Source organism: Pan troglodytes, chromosome 1 (assembly GCF_028858775.2).
Source record: "Pan troglodytes isolate AG18354 chromosome 1, NHGRI_mPanTro3-v2.0_pri, whole genome shotgun sequence".
Taxonomy (NCBI): Eukaryota; Metazoa; Chordata; class Mammalia; order Primates; family Hominidae; genus Pan; species Pan troglodytes.
In genome coordinates this window covers 47,598,181-47,614,683 of record NC_072398.2, presented here as the reverse complement: position 1 = coordinate 47,614,683, position 16,503 = coordinate 47,598,181, and the positions used below count along the sequence as shown (strand labels likewise).

General features: G+C 50.7%; 1 protein-coding gene across 1 annotated transcript in view; it reads right to left on the bottom strand.

Annotated features, from left to right (window-relative positions):
- Positions 1-1,471: 1,471 nt before the first annotated feature.
- CSRP1 (cysteine and glycine rich protein 1) overlaps positions 1,472-16,503 on the bottom strand; it is a 23,912-nt gene continuing 8,880 nt past the window's right edge. Inside the window, exons 2-6 of the mRNA XM_009440635.4 lie at positions 14,136-14,248; positions 8,124-8,292; positions 6,803-6,932; positions 3,225-3,318; positions 1,472-2,731 (exon numbers count right to left, since the gene is read on the bottom strand). Coding sequence (XP_009438910.1) covers positions 2,655-2,731; positions 3,225-3,318; positions 6,803-6,932; positions 8,124-8,292; positions 14,136-14,247 — 582 coding nt within the window. The 5' untranslated portion in view covers position 14,248 and the 3' untranslated portion in view covers positions 1,472-2,654. The remainder of the gene's footprint in view (positions 2,732-3,224; positions 3,319-6,802; positions 6,933-8,123; positions 8,293-14,135; positions 14,249-16,503) is intronic.

Genomic DNA, 16,503 nt, shown 5'->3' with positions numbered 1-16,503 from the left:
CCAGGTCTTATTCCCAGGAGGTGCGTCAGGGCCCCTTGCCCACCGTCTTTACCCAGGTCTTATTCCCAGGAGGTGCGTCAGGGCCCCTTGCCCACCGTGGGGCTGCACTGAAAGACAGTGGCCCGGGAGCAAGACAGCTAGTGGTGCAAGGCACAGGACGGTCGCCGACAGGCCCTCCCGAGCAGCCAGCAGAGGGCAGCCTCTCTCCAGCTTTGGGCCCCAAAGGCTCCCATCCGGGCCACTCCTGTAGGCCCCTCCCAGACAGGAGGGTCCACCTGGGTGTGTGGAACCAGCGGTCCTCCTGGCTGCAGAAACGTGTCCGGAGCACCTTTCGTGGGCCACCCCCTGTACTGGAGCCAGAGGGGTTACCAAGATGGAGCCCTTGACCCCGATTGCAGAACTCCCAGCCAGAGCCCACTCTGGGCTGGCATTCCCTGAACTCCTCCAGCTCTTCTCCCGGTCATCTTGCACTTTTCTATTGCTCTGCACCATTGATGGGTGTTATGCAAGCATAGGTGCCTTTCTCAGAGTCCAGGAGGGGGCTCTGTCAAGGCCACTGTTGGAGCTGGTCATCTGGGAAATAGGTACACGAGGCCTTGTTGTTATTAAAGCAACTGCTTTTGTTTTGAAAACTTAGTGTGAGCACATTTTCGAGAAGGGCTGAAGCAGAGCAGCACAGCCCCAACGCATCAGGCAGGTATGCCTAAGATGAAGGATGCCGCAACCCCTCACATGAGCCTATTTCCAAAAAAAATGTGGCCTTCCACGGACTTGCTGTGGGGGCCCTAACAGCACAGCAGGCTGAGCCAGGCCCCTCCACCACACCCCTCCTACGCAGAAGTGAGCTTTCTAGATTTGACGTGAAAGTTCCTCTGGTTGAGTTTCCCTCTTAGGCTGGGGCTTTCCAAGCTGGGAGAAGTTCTGAGCACAGTTTTGGGGCCTAGCTGAGCCCCTCCAAGTCCAAAGTCCATGCAATTCCCAGGCCCAGATTTGGGGGTGGAGACCAGACAGGACAAGCCAGTGGTGTTTGGCTGGTCGGGTCACTTCAGACAGTGTGGTTCAGTTGGCATTGATACTGAGAAGTAATTGGTCCTTAGAAAAAGCAGGAACAAATCCACTTTGATTCATTTCCACCAGACTGCCTGCTTTTTTTTGAGACAGAGTTTCGCATTTGTTGCCTAGGCTGGAGTACAATGGTGTGATCTCAGCTCACTGCAACCTCTGCCTCCCGGGTTCAAGCGATTCTCCTGCCTCAGCCTCCCAAGTAGCTGGGATTACAGGCACCTGCCACCATGCCTGGCTCATTTTTTGTATTTTTAGTTGAGTCAGAACTTCACCATGTTAGCCAGGCTGGTCTCAAACTCCTGACCTCAGGTGATCCGCCTGCCTCGGCCTCCCAAAGTCCCTGCTAATTTGATTGCTCCCATCGAGTTCCCTCCCAGCTCCACAGACACAGGATTGGACACCAGAGTTCTGGTCTAAACAGCTTTATTGACCAGATGAGAAATCAGCTTGGGTACAGCCCATGCCTGCAGCCCTTTCAGTGGGTGGCTCCAGATAGTGTTGTCCTTTCAGTCGCTGGGAGCGGTGAGGCCCAGCCCTTTCCCCTTCTTCCCACCACTATTCCTAACCTGGGGCCTGGCAGGGGTGGAGTGATGTGATCTAAGGGTCCCTGGAGAAGGGTGGAGTGGAAGAGGCAGGGTCTTGGGTTAAAGGGAAGATTCTGAGGTCTCAGGGCAAAGGGAAAGGTGTTTGGATGAAGACTGAGGCAGTGCCTACCTCCCTCCACATCTGAGGATCAAGCAGGTGTGGCAAGAACAGAGCCCTGGCCTGGGCTCTGCTGGCCACAGCCTCAGGACCCAGGGTTAAGGCCAGAGATAAATGAAGATTTGAGCCATTGATAAATGCCAATATATGTTTCAGGTATTTCATTAGGATCCTCCCATCAAGCAGGGAACTAGATGTTTGAGAAGATCAAACAACATCCTGACTTTGGGGTCCTTAAGACCTGGGTTATTCTCCTCCCAGTCCTAGTGGGAGGCTATCCGTTCCACAAAGACTCAAAGGCAAGAGGCCTGGAGAAGCAGGGGCTCCTAGGACCCCGCCTGCATGCCTCTCTGCCTCCAGTAGTGACTCCCTAAGCTGGGACTCCTCAGGCTTACTCTGAGGGACACCAGGAAGCTCAACCTCTTTCCCACAGAGGAGAATCTCTGAGATCCAAAAAACCCAGCCTTCCCCCCTCCTCATCTTGGTCTTGCTTCCCTCTCCCTCCAGCCTGTTGCTGCTGCTCCTCTGGGTGCCAAGATGTGTCCTCAGGTGTCTTGGCCAGCTGATGATGGACACGCAGCACAGGAGGCTAAGAACAGAGCTCTGTGGGGCGAGGTGTGGGGAGAGGGGCCTGCTCTCACCTAGACCCAAAACACTGAGGTCTCCTACTGGTGATGGTGTCAGATCCCAGGCCTGGGGAGTCCTTTAGTGGGGTGGGACCTCAGGCAGACCCCCAAACCAAAGGGAGCCAGATGCCCAAGTTCAAGTCATTAGTGATATGTGGCAGGGCTGACAGAGAAATAATCCTGGAGGTCTCCAAAGCTGCTGGGAAGGGAATGGCGATGAAAAGCGCAGGAGTGGGCAGGGTGTGGTGGGTGATGGTGGCCTCACTCAGAGTGGACCAAGGCCCCAGCTCCTTGCCCAAAACCAAAGCCCTTGGGCCCGAAGTTTTTAGCATAACATCCTGCAGAGAGAGGAGAGAGATAAGGGCATGTGCTTCCTCCACCCCCAGCCACACCACCCACCCTCCTGCTGAGGATCCCCCACTCCTAGTGCCCAGCCAGACTGCTAGGGAAGGAAGGTCCACTGGTACCCCCTCACCTCCACAGCACCCCAATCTCAATAGTAAAATAGCGAAGAGGCTCTTGGTTGTACCCTGTACCCATTGCCCTTGCCACCAAAATTATAGAAGCATCATCTGCTGTAAGAACATTGGACTGGGAGTTAGGAAGCCAGGGTCTAGCCCTATGCCTGCCTCAATTTGCCAGATGATGCTGGCCAAGTTGCTTTCCCCCTCTGGTCTTGTTTCCTCATCTGTACAATGAAGGAATCATACTAGATGTTCAGATCTTGGATCCCAAGGCCAGGAATTAGTTTACATTCAGCAAAGGCAAAACTGCTTAGCCCCCCTACCCCCTTGGGCCTCCTGACCCTCAATTAGAAGTGAAAACACCCACCTTTGCAGTAAATCTCACCATCCTTGTCCGCCAGGGTGGTTGACTCAAGGCCTTTGCCACACTTGGCACATCGAAAGCAGGCCTTATGCCAGGACTAGGCAGGGAAGGAAATAGTTAAAGGCTGCCACCAGTGATGAGGGTACCCTCCACCCCAGGCCCACTCCCTTTGACATAACCATGGTATAAGGGCTCAAGCCACTTCTGAAGTCTGCTCAGCTGGTGCTGCTGGGAGGACATGGCCTATGGTGCAAGGCAGTAGAGGGAGAAGGCCAGGGACCACATGCCACCTCGCACCATCTTCCATGCTATGTTGCAATGGCCTGATGATTAGGGTCACCAGCTATACCACAAAAGGCAGGTGAGGGGGTGGGTTTAACACCAAAGTAGCTGTTACCCCACTGGCTGGGCCAGATGAGCCTTCTCCAGACCCATCTTGCCAGTAGATCAGTGGTGTGAGCCAGGGCTTTGCACTCCTCCTGGTACTGTCACTTAGTACTTGAACAGCCCTCACCGGGAAGACCTCTCTGCCCTGTGTTGCCTTGGGGCCTCTCATAGAGACCCAAAGGGTCTTCTGTGGCCCCTGGAGAAACTACTCCTTAGGACTTTCCCTGCTGAGTTTAATGCATTTCATAGACTTATTCTCCTTCCAAAGTGATACTAGACAACATTGACTCTGGCTTCCTCTGTGCCAGGCCCTGTGCCAGGCACTTTACACTGGTGAAGTCAGTTAGTGTTCACAGCTACCCAGTGAGGGACATACTGCCACCCTCCCCTCCAATAGCTGATAGCCTTTGGGCAAAGGAGGCACCTAATTCTAGAACTTCAGAGGCTGGGCTGGTCCAGGAGAATCCAATTACAAATACCTTCTCTGTGGCCAGGCATCATATGTTTAAATATCTAGTCCTCACATGCATTCTGTAACACAGGGCAAACAGCTGTCCCAGAAAAAAACTGAGGCCCGAGTTTGTACACAGTGATGGGACGTTGCACAGACAGACTTCTCCACAGCCAGTTCCCATCAACAGCTGGGCAGGCTAAGAGGCTGATGTGTAGACAGCTCTGCTTAACCCAGGAAAAGCAAGAGGCAGGCGGCGGTCAGATAAGACAAAACAAGGCCTTTTAAGGGCAAAGACACTCCCAGTGCCCAGGCTGGCGGATGAGAAAGGAAATTCATCCCCTCAGATTTCCTGGTTGCCTAAACTTGCACATTGGCTTCTCCTCCAGAGAGCTGAAATGGGGGGACCTGGGTCTAGGTCAGTGCTGGTGCAACCTCAATAGTCACCCAGCCTTTGCTGCCTCCTCTGTAAAGCAGGGGCTGCTACCCCAAGCTCTCTAGGCTGGAGAAAAACTGAATCACACCTAGACAAACACCTCTCCTCATATTTCCTAGCCACCTCCCTGCCAAAATAAGCTGAATCCCTTTGCTCATTCATAAGCACCCAAAAGTACTCCCAGCTCAACATTTCTTGAGCGAGGCAATAGAAAGGTGGGGCTTCTCCCTACCTTTTCCACTTGAATGCAAAATTCTCTTATCCTACTCCTTAGTACAGCCCTAACTTTACCTTATAGCCTGCCTAAGTAATGGAAATAGTGATTCTTAGCTATTCTTAATAATTTTCTATTCTCATAATGAGATAGAACAAAAAACCCAACTTAATAATAATATTAATGTCTCCTGTTTTCATATCCTTTAGTCAATGGCAAGGATCTTCATTGTGACCTCATAATAATCCCTGAAAATAAACAACAATAATAATAACAATAGCAAAACTGTACTGAGGACATACCAGGCACTACATTGCACATTATACATGTACTATCTCATTTAATCATTAAAACTGCCTTGTTGTTGGGTGTGGTGGCTCACACCTGTAATCCCAGCACTTTTGGAGGCCGAGGTGGGTGGATCGTGAGGTCCAGGCTGGTTCAAGACCAGCCTGGCCAACATGGTCAAACCCCATCTTCACTAAAAATACAAAAATTAGCTGGGTGTGGTGGCGCGTGCCTGTAGTCCCATCTACTCGGGAGGCTGAGGCAGGAGAATCACTTGAACTCGGAAGGCAGAGTGCTAAGATCGCGCCACTGTACTCCAGCCTAGGTGACAAGTGTGAAATTCTGCCAAAAGAAAACAAAAACAAAAACAAACAAACAAAAAAAACTGCCTTATTTGTCAGGGACCATTAATTGGTCCACTTTGCATTTCCTCCACCATCCAGGCCCACTTTAGAGCTGAAGAACTGAGGCTTAGGAAGGCTAAATTTTCCCAAGTTCGCTCAGCCAATAAATGGCAAAACTAGGATTCAAAGCAGGCTGTCTGGAGTCCAAGCTCTTAATCACCGTGCTAGGATTAACAATCCCTTCCCATTTTGCAGCCTTGGAAATGGGTTTGAAGAGGCCAAATGGCCCAAAGTAGCATTAACAGTAGTAACAGCAGTAAGAGCAGGGGCTTCGGAGTCAGACAAACCTGGGCTTGAGTCTGGCTTAGCCCCTTCCTAGCTAGCGGATCTGGGCAAATTGTGTAATCCTTCTGACTCCCAGTTTCTTCATCTGTACAACAGGGATACTAATCCCCATCTCTGTCCAACCATGACTGTGAGAGTAGAGATTCTAACATTGGCCTAAGTGTTAATTGTTTAACATTTCTTGATCCATTCCCCTATCCCATTCCTCAAGGTCAAAAAGCCTTGAAAGCCAAAACCTGAATCCAGAAGAGATGAAGATGGGCTCCAGGCCCAGACATTCCATAACCTTGTTGTGTGATCTTGGCCAAGTCACTTTTCTATCTCAGGCCTCACGTGATGCTCCAGAAATCCTCTCTGGCCCCATAGCTGAAAGACATCTCTTCTGTGATTTTCTGACTGCTAATCTGACACTGCAAACCCCAGGGGCAAGAGTTCTGCCTCTTCTCTACTGCAGCCTATCTGAAGGAAGTGATCAGCTCAATTGGGAACTGTTGATTTGCTACAGTGATTCTCACTGTGCATTGGTGATTGGGGACTACTGTCAGAATATCATGGGGGAAGGGCATGTGTGGCAATTCTAAACAGTGTGAAAAAAGCCTCCTAGGAGGCTCTGATAGGTCTGAACCTTGAAAATCTCTGCCCTGGGGTTATTTGGATGGGTTTTTGGGAGTCCACATCCCATGAAACAGAATGTATATTTTTGGGATCACAAATCCTTTGAAAATTTAATAAAAGCTATGGATCTTCTTCTAAGAAACAGACAGGTTCCCATGAAACTTTGTATATAATCTTCAGGGCTTTGTGGACCCTCTGCAGCCCATCCACGTACCCTTACTTTCTGTTCTCCTATATTAGAGATACAGATTGATCATTGCCACTCCCTATGAATTGCCCACTGTCCATCAATGCTGGGGATGTTACTGCTCATGGCTGATATGAGCTCCTTGGAGACTGGAAAGCACAGGTACATGCAACCCACAGGGACAAAGAGAAGAGGTTAAACCCCAGTGCTCAGGCTGCCCTGAGCAGAGCTAGGTCACCAATTTAAAAGTTCTGGAATCCACATTTCAGGAAGATATCTCCCCTGATCCCTCTCATGCCCAGCAGCCGCCTTACCTTCCCAGCACCAATCACCTTCTCCGCAGCATAGACTGCCTGGCTGCATCGGGGGCAGCGCTCGGAGCCACCAATCTTCTGGGCAAATTTGGATGCATTGGGGTTGGTGGTGGGCCTGTGGCCAGGGGCTCTGCATGGAGAAGGGCATGGGGTGAGGTGACTTACACTGTAAGTACAGGTGGGGCTGGCACTGAGAGGGCATGACCCTACCTTCATCTCATGCCAGAGCAGCGCGCAATTCTCTCTGCCAAAGTCACAAAGGCTAGGGCCTCTAGGGTCATCTCCCATTTTACAGATGGACAAACCAAGCCTCAGCACAATGTTATTTCCATTGTAACATCATACTTCCCTCGGTCACCCAGTTAACCCCAGAATCATTTAACACCCCATTTGCTAAGAATTGCCCTCCTCTGCCCCTCATTCCTGCAGCTGGTCTATTATCAGATTCTTTACAGGAGAAATCTGCTGATGAATCATTCCCACTGGGGCAATGACCTTGGCTGAAACTTGGTAATTCATCCATCATTTCCGTCCACCCCCCCAGGACGAGGAGCAAGCCAGGCTGACTGCCAACAGCCACCATTTACCCAGAGGCCAGGGAGTGCCGTGGGGTGAGGGGGGTGTGGTGGGGCTGATGACACCCTATGGCATTTCCAAGAAAGGGAAATGACTTCTCCTCAGTAGTGAGAGATAGCAGGGCTGCGACAGTGAGGCTGGTGTGGCAACGGTGCTGCCCTGAGCCCCTGATCTGGCTCCGACACTCACTAGCCATGGGACCCCAGGCAAGTCACTGAGCCTGGGCTGGATTTTCTCATCTATAAAAAGAGGAGGCAACATGGTGAAACCCTGTCTCTACAAAATACAGAATTAGCTGGGTGTGGTGGCACATGCCTGTACTCCCAGCTACTCGGGAGCCTGAGGCAGGAGGATCACTTCAGCCCAAGAAGCAGAGGCTGCAGTGAGCCAAGATTGTACCACTGCACTCCAGCCTGGGTGACAGAGCAAGACTCCCTTTCAAAAAAAACAAAAAAAGAGGAAATTGGACTAAGTGATTCTTGGGGCCCCTCCCAGCTCTGACTCTCATACAAATATAGAATGCATGCTCCTTGCAGGGAGGAGCCCAGCCTGTTTTAGTCCCTGCTGCATCCCCAGCTCCTGCAGCAGCCTGACACATAGGCACTGCTCTGTGACTGCCTTTTAAATAACTGGTTTTCTGAGCCTTCCATTGCTTACCCAAAAATGGTTGTAAATACACATGAGGCCTAATACAGGGTGGGGGAGAGAGCTCAAGAAAAAGGTTGGGAGGGGATCTTTTACTCACTCCTCGTGCTTGATACCCAGCGACTCCCCCTTGTCAGTGCTGAGGGTGCCTGCGCCCTGCCCGTAGCCATAGCCTTTGGGCCCATACTTCTTGCCGTAGCAGGACTTGCAGTAGATCTCCTCACCATGCACGGCCACAGTGGTACTGTCCAGATTCTTCTTGCAGACCACTGTGGAGGGGAAGGGGAAGCGGACGCAGTGAGTTGAAGCTGGGGTGACCTTCTTGCTCATTGCAAGCTTCCTACAGCTGAAGCTCTCTGGCCTCTTTGCATACATAATATCCTGATCTTTCAGGAACTGTCTACAAATGGAGGCAGGCGGGATGGCCAATGGGTGGGAGGACAGAGGGATGGGATCTGCATATCCAACTCTAGAAATGCTGGCCAACACCAATTCCTCTTCCAGGAATCCATATGTGTCTCCTTTGGTCCTCTGCACCCCTAAACTTCCTCAGGCTGCAGTGCAACACAGGGTTCAGAGGCAACAGCCTAGGCTGACCCCAAGCCACAGGACGCCTGTTGAGGTTCCTCACTCTGCCCTCAACAGAGACCATATGTCCCAATGGGGGAGGAGGAAAAAGAAAAGAAGAAGGGCAGAGTTTTCCTGCCTTCAACAGTGGAATCCAGAAGAGACTATCTGTGCATGCTGGCAGGGAGCCAATGGGGGGAGATGCAGGTGATGTGATACCCCATAAGGAATGTTTAACATTTATTAAGTGCCCAACATGGTGGGCTTTGAAATGGGATGCAGCTCATGCTAATCACAAGAGGATTTGAAGTTTCTAATCTCAGAAATCACTTTACCACAGGAAGAAGTGAGGGTCAGACACTGAGAAGAACTTCCTGACTCCTGGGGTAAGAGAGAATAGAACGGAAGGAACTAGGGATTGCAATGGTCTGAGCTGGAAAGGCTGTGGGCCTCATATTTCGTCCTGTTAATCTCAGAGGGGAGCTATGCCCAGCTATCCAGAATAAAACAGTTTGGGCTGGGTGCAGTGGCTCATGCCTGTAGTTCCAGCAGTGGGAAGCCAAGGCTGGAGGATTACTTGAGCCCAGGAGTTTGAGATCAGCCTGGGGAAGATGGCAAAACCCTGTCTCTATTTATTTAAAAATAAATAAATAAATAAATAAAACTTTTAAAAATAAAAATAAAGTTAAAGCAGTTCAGAGCCTGGGGTCATGAAGAGTCAGACTGCCCAGAATCAAATCCCAGCTCTCTCCCTTTCCAGCCATTTGCAAGTTTTTTTGCCTTTCCAGCCTCTGTGTCCTCATTTGTAAATGAACATAATAATGTCTGCCCCAAAAGCTGGTGGTGAGAATCAAATGAGATCTGACATGTGAAGTACTTGGCACAATACCCTGCATACAACAAGTGCATAATAAATGTTGGCTACTCTTATTAGTATTATATAAAGTTAGTACCATCGGGAGACAAGGAAGTGGGAGGGACAGGCCCCAGCTTCAAGAGATCATTGCTTCTAACTTTCACATACTCCTCTCAAGAGATTCAACTGCATTCTTTTTCTTTACTTGTCCTATAATCCTAATTCAGTTTGATCATATTCCTTAAATATTGGAGTTCAGCATCTCAGTTGGACGCATCCTCAAACATGTCCTGAACATAGAAACCGAGGGATACCACTGGAGAAGCCACGCCTTTTACCACCCTCGGAGAAGCTCTCAGCTCCTTTCCTTGCAACTGCCATCCTCTTGCCTTTAAAGGGTCCATCCCTCTGCCAGCTCCTCTCTCACCCTAAGCCCCAGGTTGGAGACTTCAGACTAAATAAGGACCCTCTTGTCCTGCCCTGGAGATCTCCATCTCATTCCAGCACTCTGGGCCATCCAAATATGGAACTTCCCACCATTTCCCCCGGGGCCCAGCTCCCAAGAAGGAGGGAGAGGGAACCACAGGCCAAGGGCTCCAACATTCCCTTCTAGGGTGGGAAGTCAGGAATTGGCCTGGAATTGTTTTCCTGTAAGATCCCAGTTGAACTGAAAATTCCAAGACCAGAGAGAAAGCAGAAAGCAAAGAGTGCTTGGGGGAACAGAGGTGTCTTTTGGCTGATCTCTCCAGTAGGAGACCCAGGAACTCAGCCCAGGGCAGACCTCAGGGCCTGCAAGTTGACATCTTCCAGATGGCTCCCCTGCCGAGGACCTCCCTGCTCCTTTCTGCTTTACCTTGGCCCTTCTGTTCTCCCAGAGACCCAATCCTGCCCATCGTGGCCCTCTGCCCCTCTACCTCCATCCAGGTGATGTACTGAGAGACTCTGCAACTCACCAAAGTCTTTGTAAGATCCACCAAAGACTCAATCAAGGGGAATTTTGAAGGCAGGCCTGAATAAATTTCTACCATATCATGGTAAGCCAATGAGGGGAAAAGAAAAAAAAAAGACTGGATTTGTTGGAAACACATACTTCCAGATGCCACTTTGGTGGGCCCTTGTGATGCTGCTTGGAAATAAAGGGAAAAGGCAGCCCCAGGGGAGAGGTCAGAGCCCCCTTGCCCCACTCAGAAATGGAGAATGATTCTCTGCTTCTGGAAGGAAAACCGAGGCCCACAAAACAGTTCCAGATCACGTGCTGGCCAGATGCAGGGCCAGGCCAGAACCCAGCCCCTGACCTCCGGACCTGGTTGTTTTCTGCCAGCCATTGCTCCCCTCCAGTGGGCCACACATGTGGGGCCAAGAGGGTGAAAAGTGTCAGTAAGCCTCAGCCTGCGGGTGAGGAGACGCTGCTGTCAGAACATGTGCAAGCCTTCCGTGAGCTTCCCCTGTGCTCTTGGATTCTAGGGAACAGCCCAGGGCCAACCTGTGGGGCCCTGTTCCATCGGCCACCATCACAGAGTTCTTCTTTCCTCAGGGCTGGCTGCTTAACCCACCTTCCCCAGGAGGGAGCTGGGTACAGCTCAGAGATGGGCACATAACCTCAGGGCAGGTTCCCAGCCACGGAGCTGAGCTTTCCCACCAGCCTCTGAACCACCACCTGCTCATAGGATCTGGCAGCCCCTTTCAAGACCATGTACTGTAGGCCCTCTCAGTCCCTGGTCCCAGGCCAAGCCCAGGGTGGAGGTCATTCTCCCCACCTTTGCCTATGACATCCTCATGTCTTCCTCCCGCCCATTCAGACCCTCAGGAAAGGGCACTGATACGGTTTGGCTGTGTTCCCACCCAAATCTCTCCTTGGGCCAAATGGAGATAACTGAATCATGGGGGCAGCTTCCCCCATACTGTTCTTGTGATAGTGAAAAAGTCTTACAAGATCTGATGGTTATATAAATGGGAGTTCCCCCACACAAGCTCTCTTGCCTGCTGCCATGTAAGACATGCCTTTGCTTCTCCTTTGCCGTCTGCCATGATTGTGAGGCCTCCCCAGCCATGTGGAACTGTGAGTCCGTTAAACCTCTTTCCTTTATAAATTACCCAGTCTCAGGTATGTCTTTATTAGCAGCATGAGAGTAGACTAATACAGGCATGTAGGTGGGCAAGCTGAGTAGAATCTGGAGCCAAGAACCCACATGGTCACAACTGCTTTTGGGGACCCAGCCAGGCCTGGCCAATGAGGGAGATGGCCCTTACTGCCCTTGGCCCAGACCTGGCTAGCCTCTCCCTTCCTCGGGAGGGAAGGTCCCTTGATTCAGTGGGCACCCTGAATGGGGTGAACACTTATCACCCACTTCACTGGAAAAGAGAAATGATGCGCCTTCCATTCATAAACAAATCTTTGTCAGGAACCCACTTTGTGCCAGGTGCTGTGTTAGGCATGATGAATGAGCAAGTTGTGGAGATGGCTCAGCCTGCTGGGACATGTGCAGTGCTAGGGGGTCCACTTGGTGCTCTGATATCCAATAGCTGCACTGGTCCTGAGACCCTAGCGTGACCTGAGACTGCTTCCTGCGGCTGCTCATTGCATAACACCCCCGCACCCCCCCAAAAGCCCTGCTCCCCAGCCTGACTTTCTACAACTGTTTCTCATCCGTAGCGCCCCTCACACCCTGCCCCAGGCCCTGTTCCTTCCTTCCTATGCCACCCCCTGAATTCCTGACTTCCCTCAACCCTCTGACCAACTACTCCTCCGTAAACAGGTCTGCAGACGGCACCCCCGCCCACAGCTGACCCCTTATGGTCAGTGATTAAGCAACATCCGAGAGCAAAGAGAGGGGCCCTTAGGACCCCAGCAGCCTAGACCCCCTTCCCAGCCAGCACCAAGCTCTCTCTTCTTCCCTCTGGAAAGATAAACGGCTTGGAAATTCCTAAGGGTAGTGAACTGCTGATAACAAGACGCTGCTGTTTCTGGCCTCCTTTGCAGGCTGGAAGCCAACAAAGCTCCACTAAACCTTGTTTACTCCCCATTCATCAGACGCAGCCCTGGAGCTGTCACTCCAGGCCCAGCTGAGCAGGATGTGGGGCCCCTGCTGCCCTGTGTGGCGTGGCCTCAGGTGGGTCTACCTAGCGACAGGCAGAGATGCAAACGTCCATTGAACAGGTGGCTCTTGGCCCATCTGTATCCTACTCTGGAGTACAAATCATGAAACTTTGCTTCATGTAATGCAGAACAGACAGGACCCCATTTTTGGATCTCCCCATCTTCGGGGCCTCAGACCCTGGTGAGGGCTTCTTTGCATCACACTGTCTTGCTACAGATCCCTCAGCAGTGTGCGTGTGTGTGTGCGTGTGTGCGTGCGCATGTGTGTGTGCATATCATTTCTTCAACACTCATAATTATTTCAAGTGCTTTGTTTTACAAGCTTCTTTCATTTTAATTCTCACAACAATCCCATGAGGTAACTATTATTACCTCCTCCGTAATAATGAGAAAACTCAACCAGAGAGAAACTGAGTAACTTGTCCATCATCACACAGATAATAAACACCGAATCTTTTTTAACTAAGACATTCTTCTACCATCCATTCTGCCTACCATCATGGGGAATGTAACTTGGCGGGCACAGTGGCTCACACCTGTAATCCCAACACTTTGGGAGGCTGAGGTGGGCAGACTGCTTAAACCCAGGAGCTCAAGGCCACCCTGGGTAATATAGGGAGACCCTGTCTCTCTAAAAATTTTTTTAAAAAATTGCCAGAGCATGGTGGCATGCATGTGTAGTCCTAGCTACTCAGGAGGCTGAGGTGAGAGGATCATTTGAGGTGGAGGCTGCAGTAAGACACTGCACTCCAGCCTGGGTGACAGAGTGAGACTCTGTCTTAGGAAAGAAAATGCACCTTGCTGAAGTTGCCTCTTCTTCTAACCCAGACCTTCTGCTCTGATCACAATGAACCAACTCATTTAGGAACCTGAGGAGAGGCTTCACCAAGTTGCCACATCCTGGAAACATCACCTGGCCCAGGTACCAGTGGGTGCAGCATCACGGTGTCAGGATCCCTGGGTCGACCTGACCTCTGTCAGTTGCTTGGTATTCTTTTGTCTGATTTCTTACTCATCTAGGCTTATGACTGGAGCAAACCTTGCTCTGGCTTCTTAGGAGTAGATATCAGGGAACTTTGCACTCCCTCTTCCTCTCATCCCAGGCTGAGTGGGAATGGGAAGTGAAGAATTGAACAGGCCAGCCTGCAAGGGGCTGAGGAAGGAGGAGCCCCACTCTTCCTCCAGACTCAGCTTCACCATGAGGTTGTGGCCTCTGTTGCCTTTGAACAAGAGATAATTAGGGTGCAAAGGGCTGAAAGTGTTTTCCTCTGAAATGGTGAAATCATGACAGGGAGAGAGAGAAGAGAGAGCTGAGTGGAAAGTTTTCTTAACCAAGTCTTTACAGCTTGGCTTTCAGCCCCTGAACGCCTGCCACTCTGACCCGCTCTGGCCAGTTCATCCCTTAGAAAGAAGCTTCTGAACGGAACAAAGAGGCCCTGAAGTGTTTCCCTGCCCAGCTGCGCTTCAGCCAAATGTCAAGCTGTTTACATCCCATGGGACCAGTTCCCTGGGGTGTTGACAGGCCCAGCCTGTGGGGGCAGGCTCGTCCAGGGTGTCCAAGGCAACAGCAACAGGGCCTGGGGCGTACTCACTGCACAGGAAGCAGGATTTATGGAAGCTGTTGCCTTCGCACTGAACCTCTTCGGCAAAGTAAACCGTCTTCTGACACACCCCACATTTCTTGCCTCCTCCCCAGTTCGGCATTCTGAAAAGGGACACAGAAATGGGAATTAATTTTACAGGGAGATGGAAACATCTCAGATTGTCCACGACAGAAATGCAACAGCCAGATCCAGAGGAGAGAAAGACAAAAGTAGAATGCCTGGGGGGCCACCAGGCCTGGCAGAGCACTTTCTGCTAGCTCTCGACAGCAGCCTCACACGTTCTCGGGGATTTCCTCCCCCCAATCTAATCAACAGGTCTTTACAGAGCAGCTGCTGCATTTTCAGCCCTGTGCTAGGCACTCTAAAGGATGTGGATCAGCAGAAGAAACAGGCTTTATAAAGAAGGCTCCAGCTGCAATAAAAATGGACTGCCTACCCCTACACACGTCAACATGGACGGATCTCAAAGAGAATGTGGAAGGGAAGAAGCAGACAGACCAGAGCTGGGAAAACGCAAGTCCATTTGTATGAAATTCTCAAATGGGCTAAACTCATATTGTCAAGGGATGGACATATAGGTGGAAAAGTTACTACAGAAAAGCAAGGGAATGATGATCACAAGCTTTTACCTTAGAAGAGCTACCTCTAAGAGAGGGAAGGGACCATGACTGGGTTGGGAGACCAGGGAGGCTGGTAAGGCACTGCCTGGCAATGCTCTCCTTCTTAACTCGGGGTGGTTGTCATATGGGGGCTCACTTTATAATTATTCTTTGAACTGTACATGTAGGTTTTGTGCACACTTTTGTATATAAGCTATAGCTCACCACAAGAAAAAAGTTTTTTTTGTTTTGTTTTGTTTTTTAAATGCAGGGCTAGGCATGGTGGCTCACGCCTGTAATCCCAGCACTTTGGGAGGCTGAGGCGGGCAGATCACCTGAGGTCAGGAGTTCCGGAGTTCCAGATCAGACTGGCCAATGTGGCGAAACACCATCTCTACTAAAAATACAAAAATTAGCCGGGTGTGGGGGTGCGCCCCTGTAATCCTAGCTACTCTGGAGGCTGAGGCAGGAGAATCGCTTGAACTTGGGAGGCGGAGGTAGCAGTGAGCCAAGATAGCACCACTGCACTCCAGTCTGGGCAGCAGAACAAGACTCTGTCTCAAAAAAAAAAAAAAAAAAAAAAAAAAAAAAAAGCAGGAGGTAGGCACACAGGGCAGAGTTATCAAACTTCAGAGTGAGGGGCTTTTGCAAAATCAGATTTAGTAACGCCACCCCACATCTAATGAATTATAACCTCTGAGAATGAGATACTTGAGAGAATGAGGTACTTGAATCTGAATTTTTAACAAGCACCCCAGGCAAACAAAGCAGGTGGCCCAGACCAACTTTGAGATGCTCTAGGTGTTGGTTCAGAGCTGGCGTCCTGATGCCATGCAGGTTTGGCTCAATCTTGATCCTGCCACTCACTAGCTGTGTGACCTTGGGCAAGACAGTCAGTCTTTCCAAACCTTGATTTCTGTATCTGTTAAATAAGGATAAAAGCTGGGTGCAGTGGGTCATGCCTGTAATCCCAGCACTTTGGGAGGCTGAGGCAGGCAGATCACGAGGTCGGGAGTTTGAGACCAGCCTGACCAACATGGTGAAAACCTGTCTCTACTAAAAATGGAAAAATTAGCGGGGTGTGGTGGTGCCTGCCTGTAATCCCAGCCACTCAGGAGGCTGAGGCAGGAGAATCGCTTGAACCTGGGAGGCAGAGGTTGCAGTGAGTCGAGATCGCGCCATTGCATTCCAGCCTGGATGACAGAGCAAGACTCCGTCTCAAAAAAAAAAAAAAAAAAAAAAAAATAAGGATAAAAATAGCGACTTCACCGAGTATGTCTGGTGATTAAATGAGATATGATATGTCAAAGGCAAGGCACAGTACCTGGCACATATACAGCACAGAGAAGTCCAAGTGATGCCTCAGGTCAGTGCCCACATGGCCACAGAGCAGCACAGAAGGTAACACTAGTGAGTGTGGAGAACAGATGGGGCCTGCTTCTCTCCTTCCATTTCACTCGCTCACTCAACAGACGTGGCTGAAGGAGGAAGACCACCCTTCCAGCTCTTTCAACAGAAGTTCATGAGGGAAGGGCTATACAAAGCACCACCTACAGTGGGTACAGGCTTGGTGCCGGGGGTTGCCCAGGACTTGGTAAGTAAAGGACACAGGGAGGTGCCGGGAAATAAAGGGGCTGGGAGTCAGAGGGATCTGTTGCCTCAGGAGGCAAAGGAGCCTAAGGAGAGAGTTCACGGAACCTGTCACATGGAAATGTTGAAAACCGGGATGTGGCAACCAGAGCCCACCCTCCTGGTAA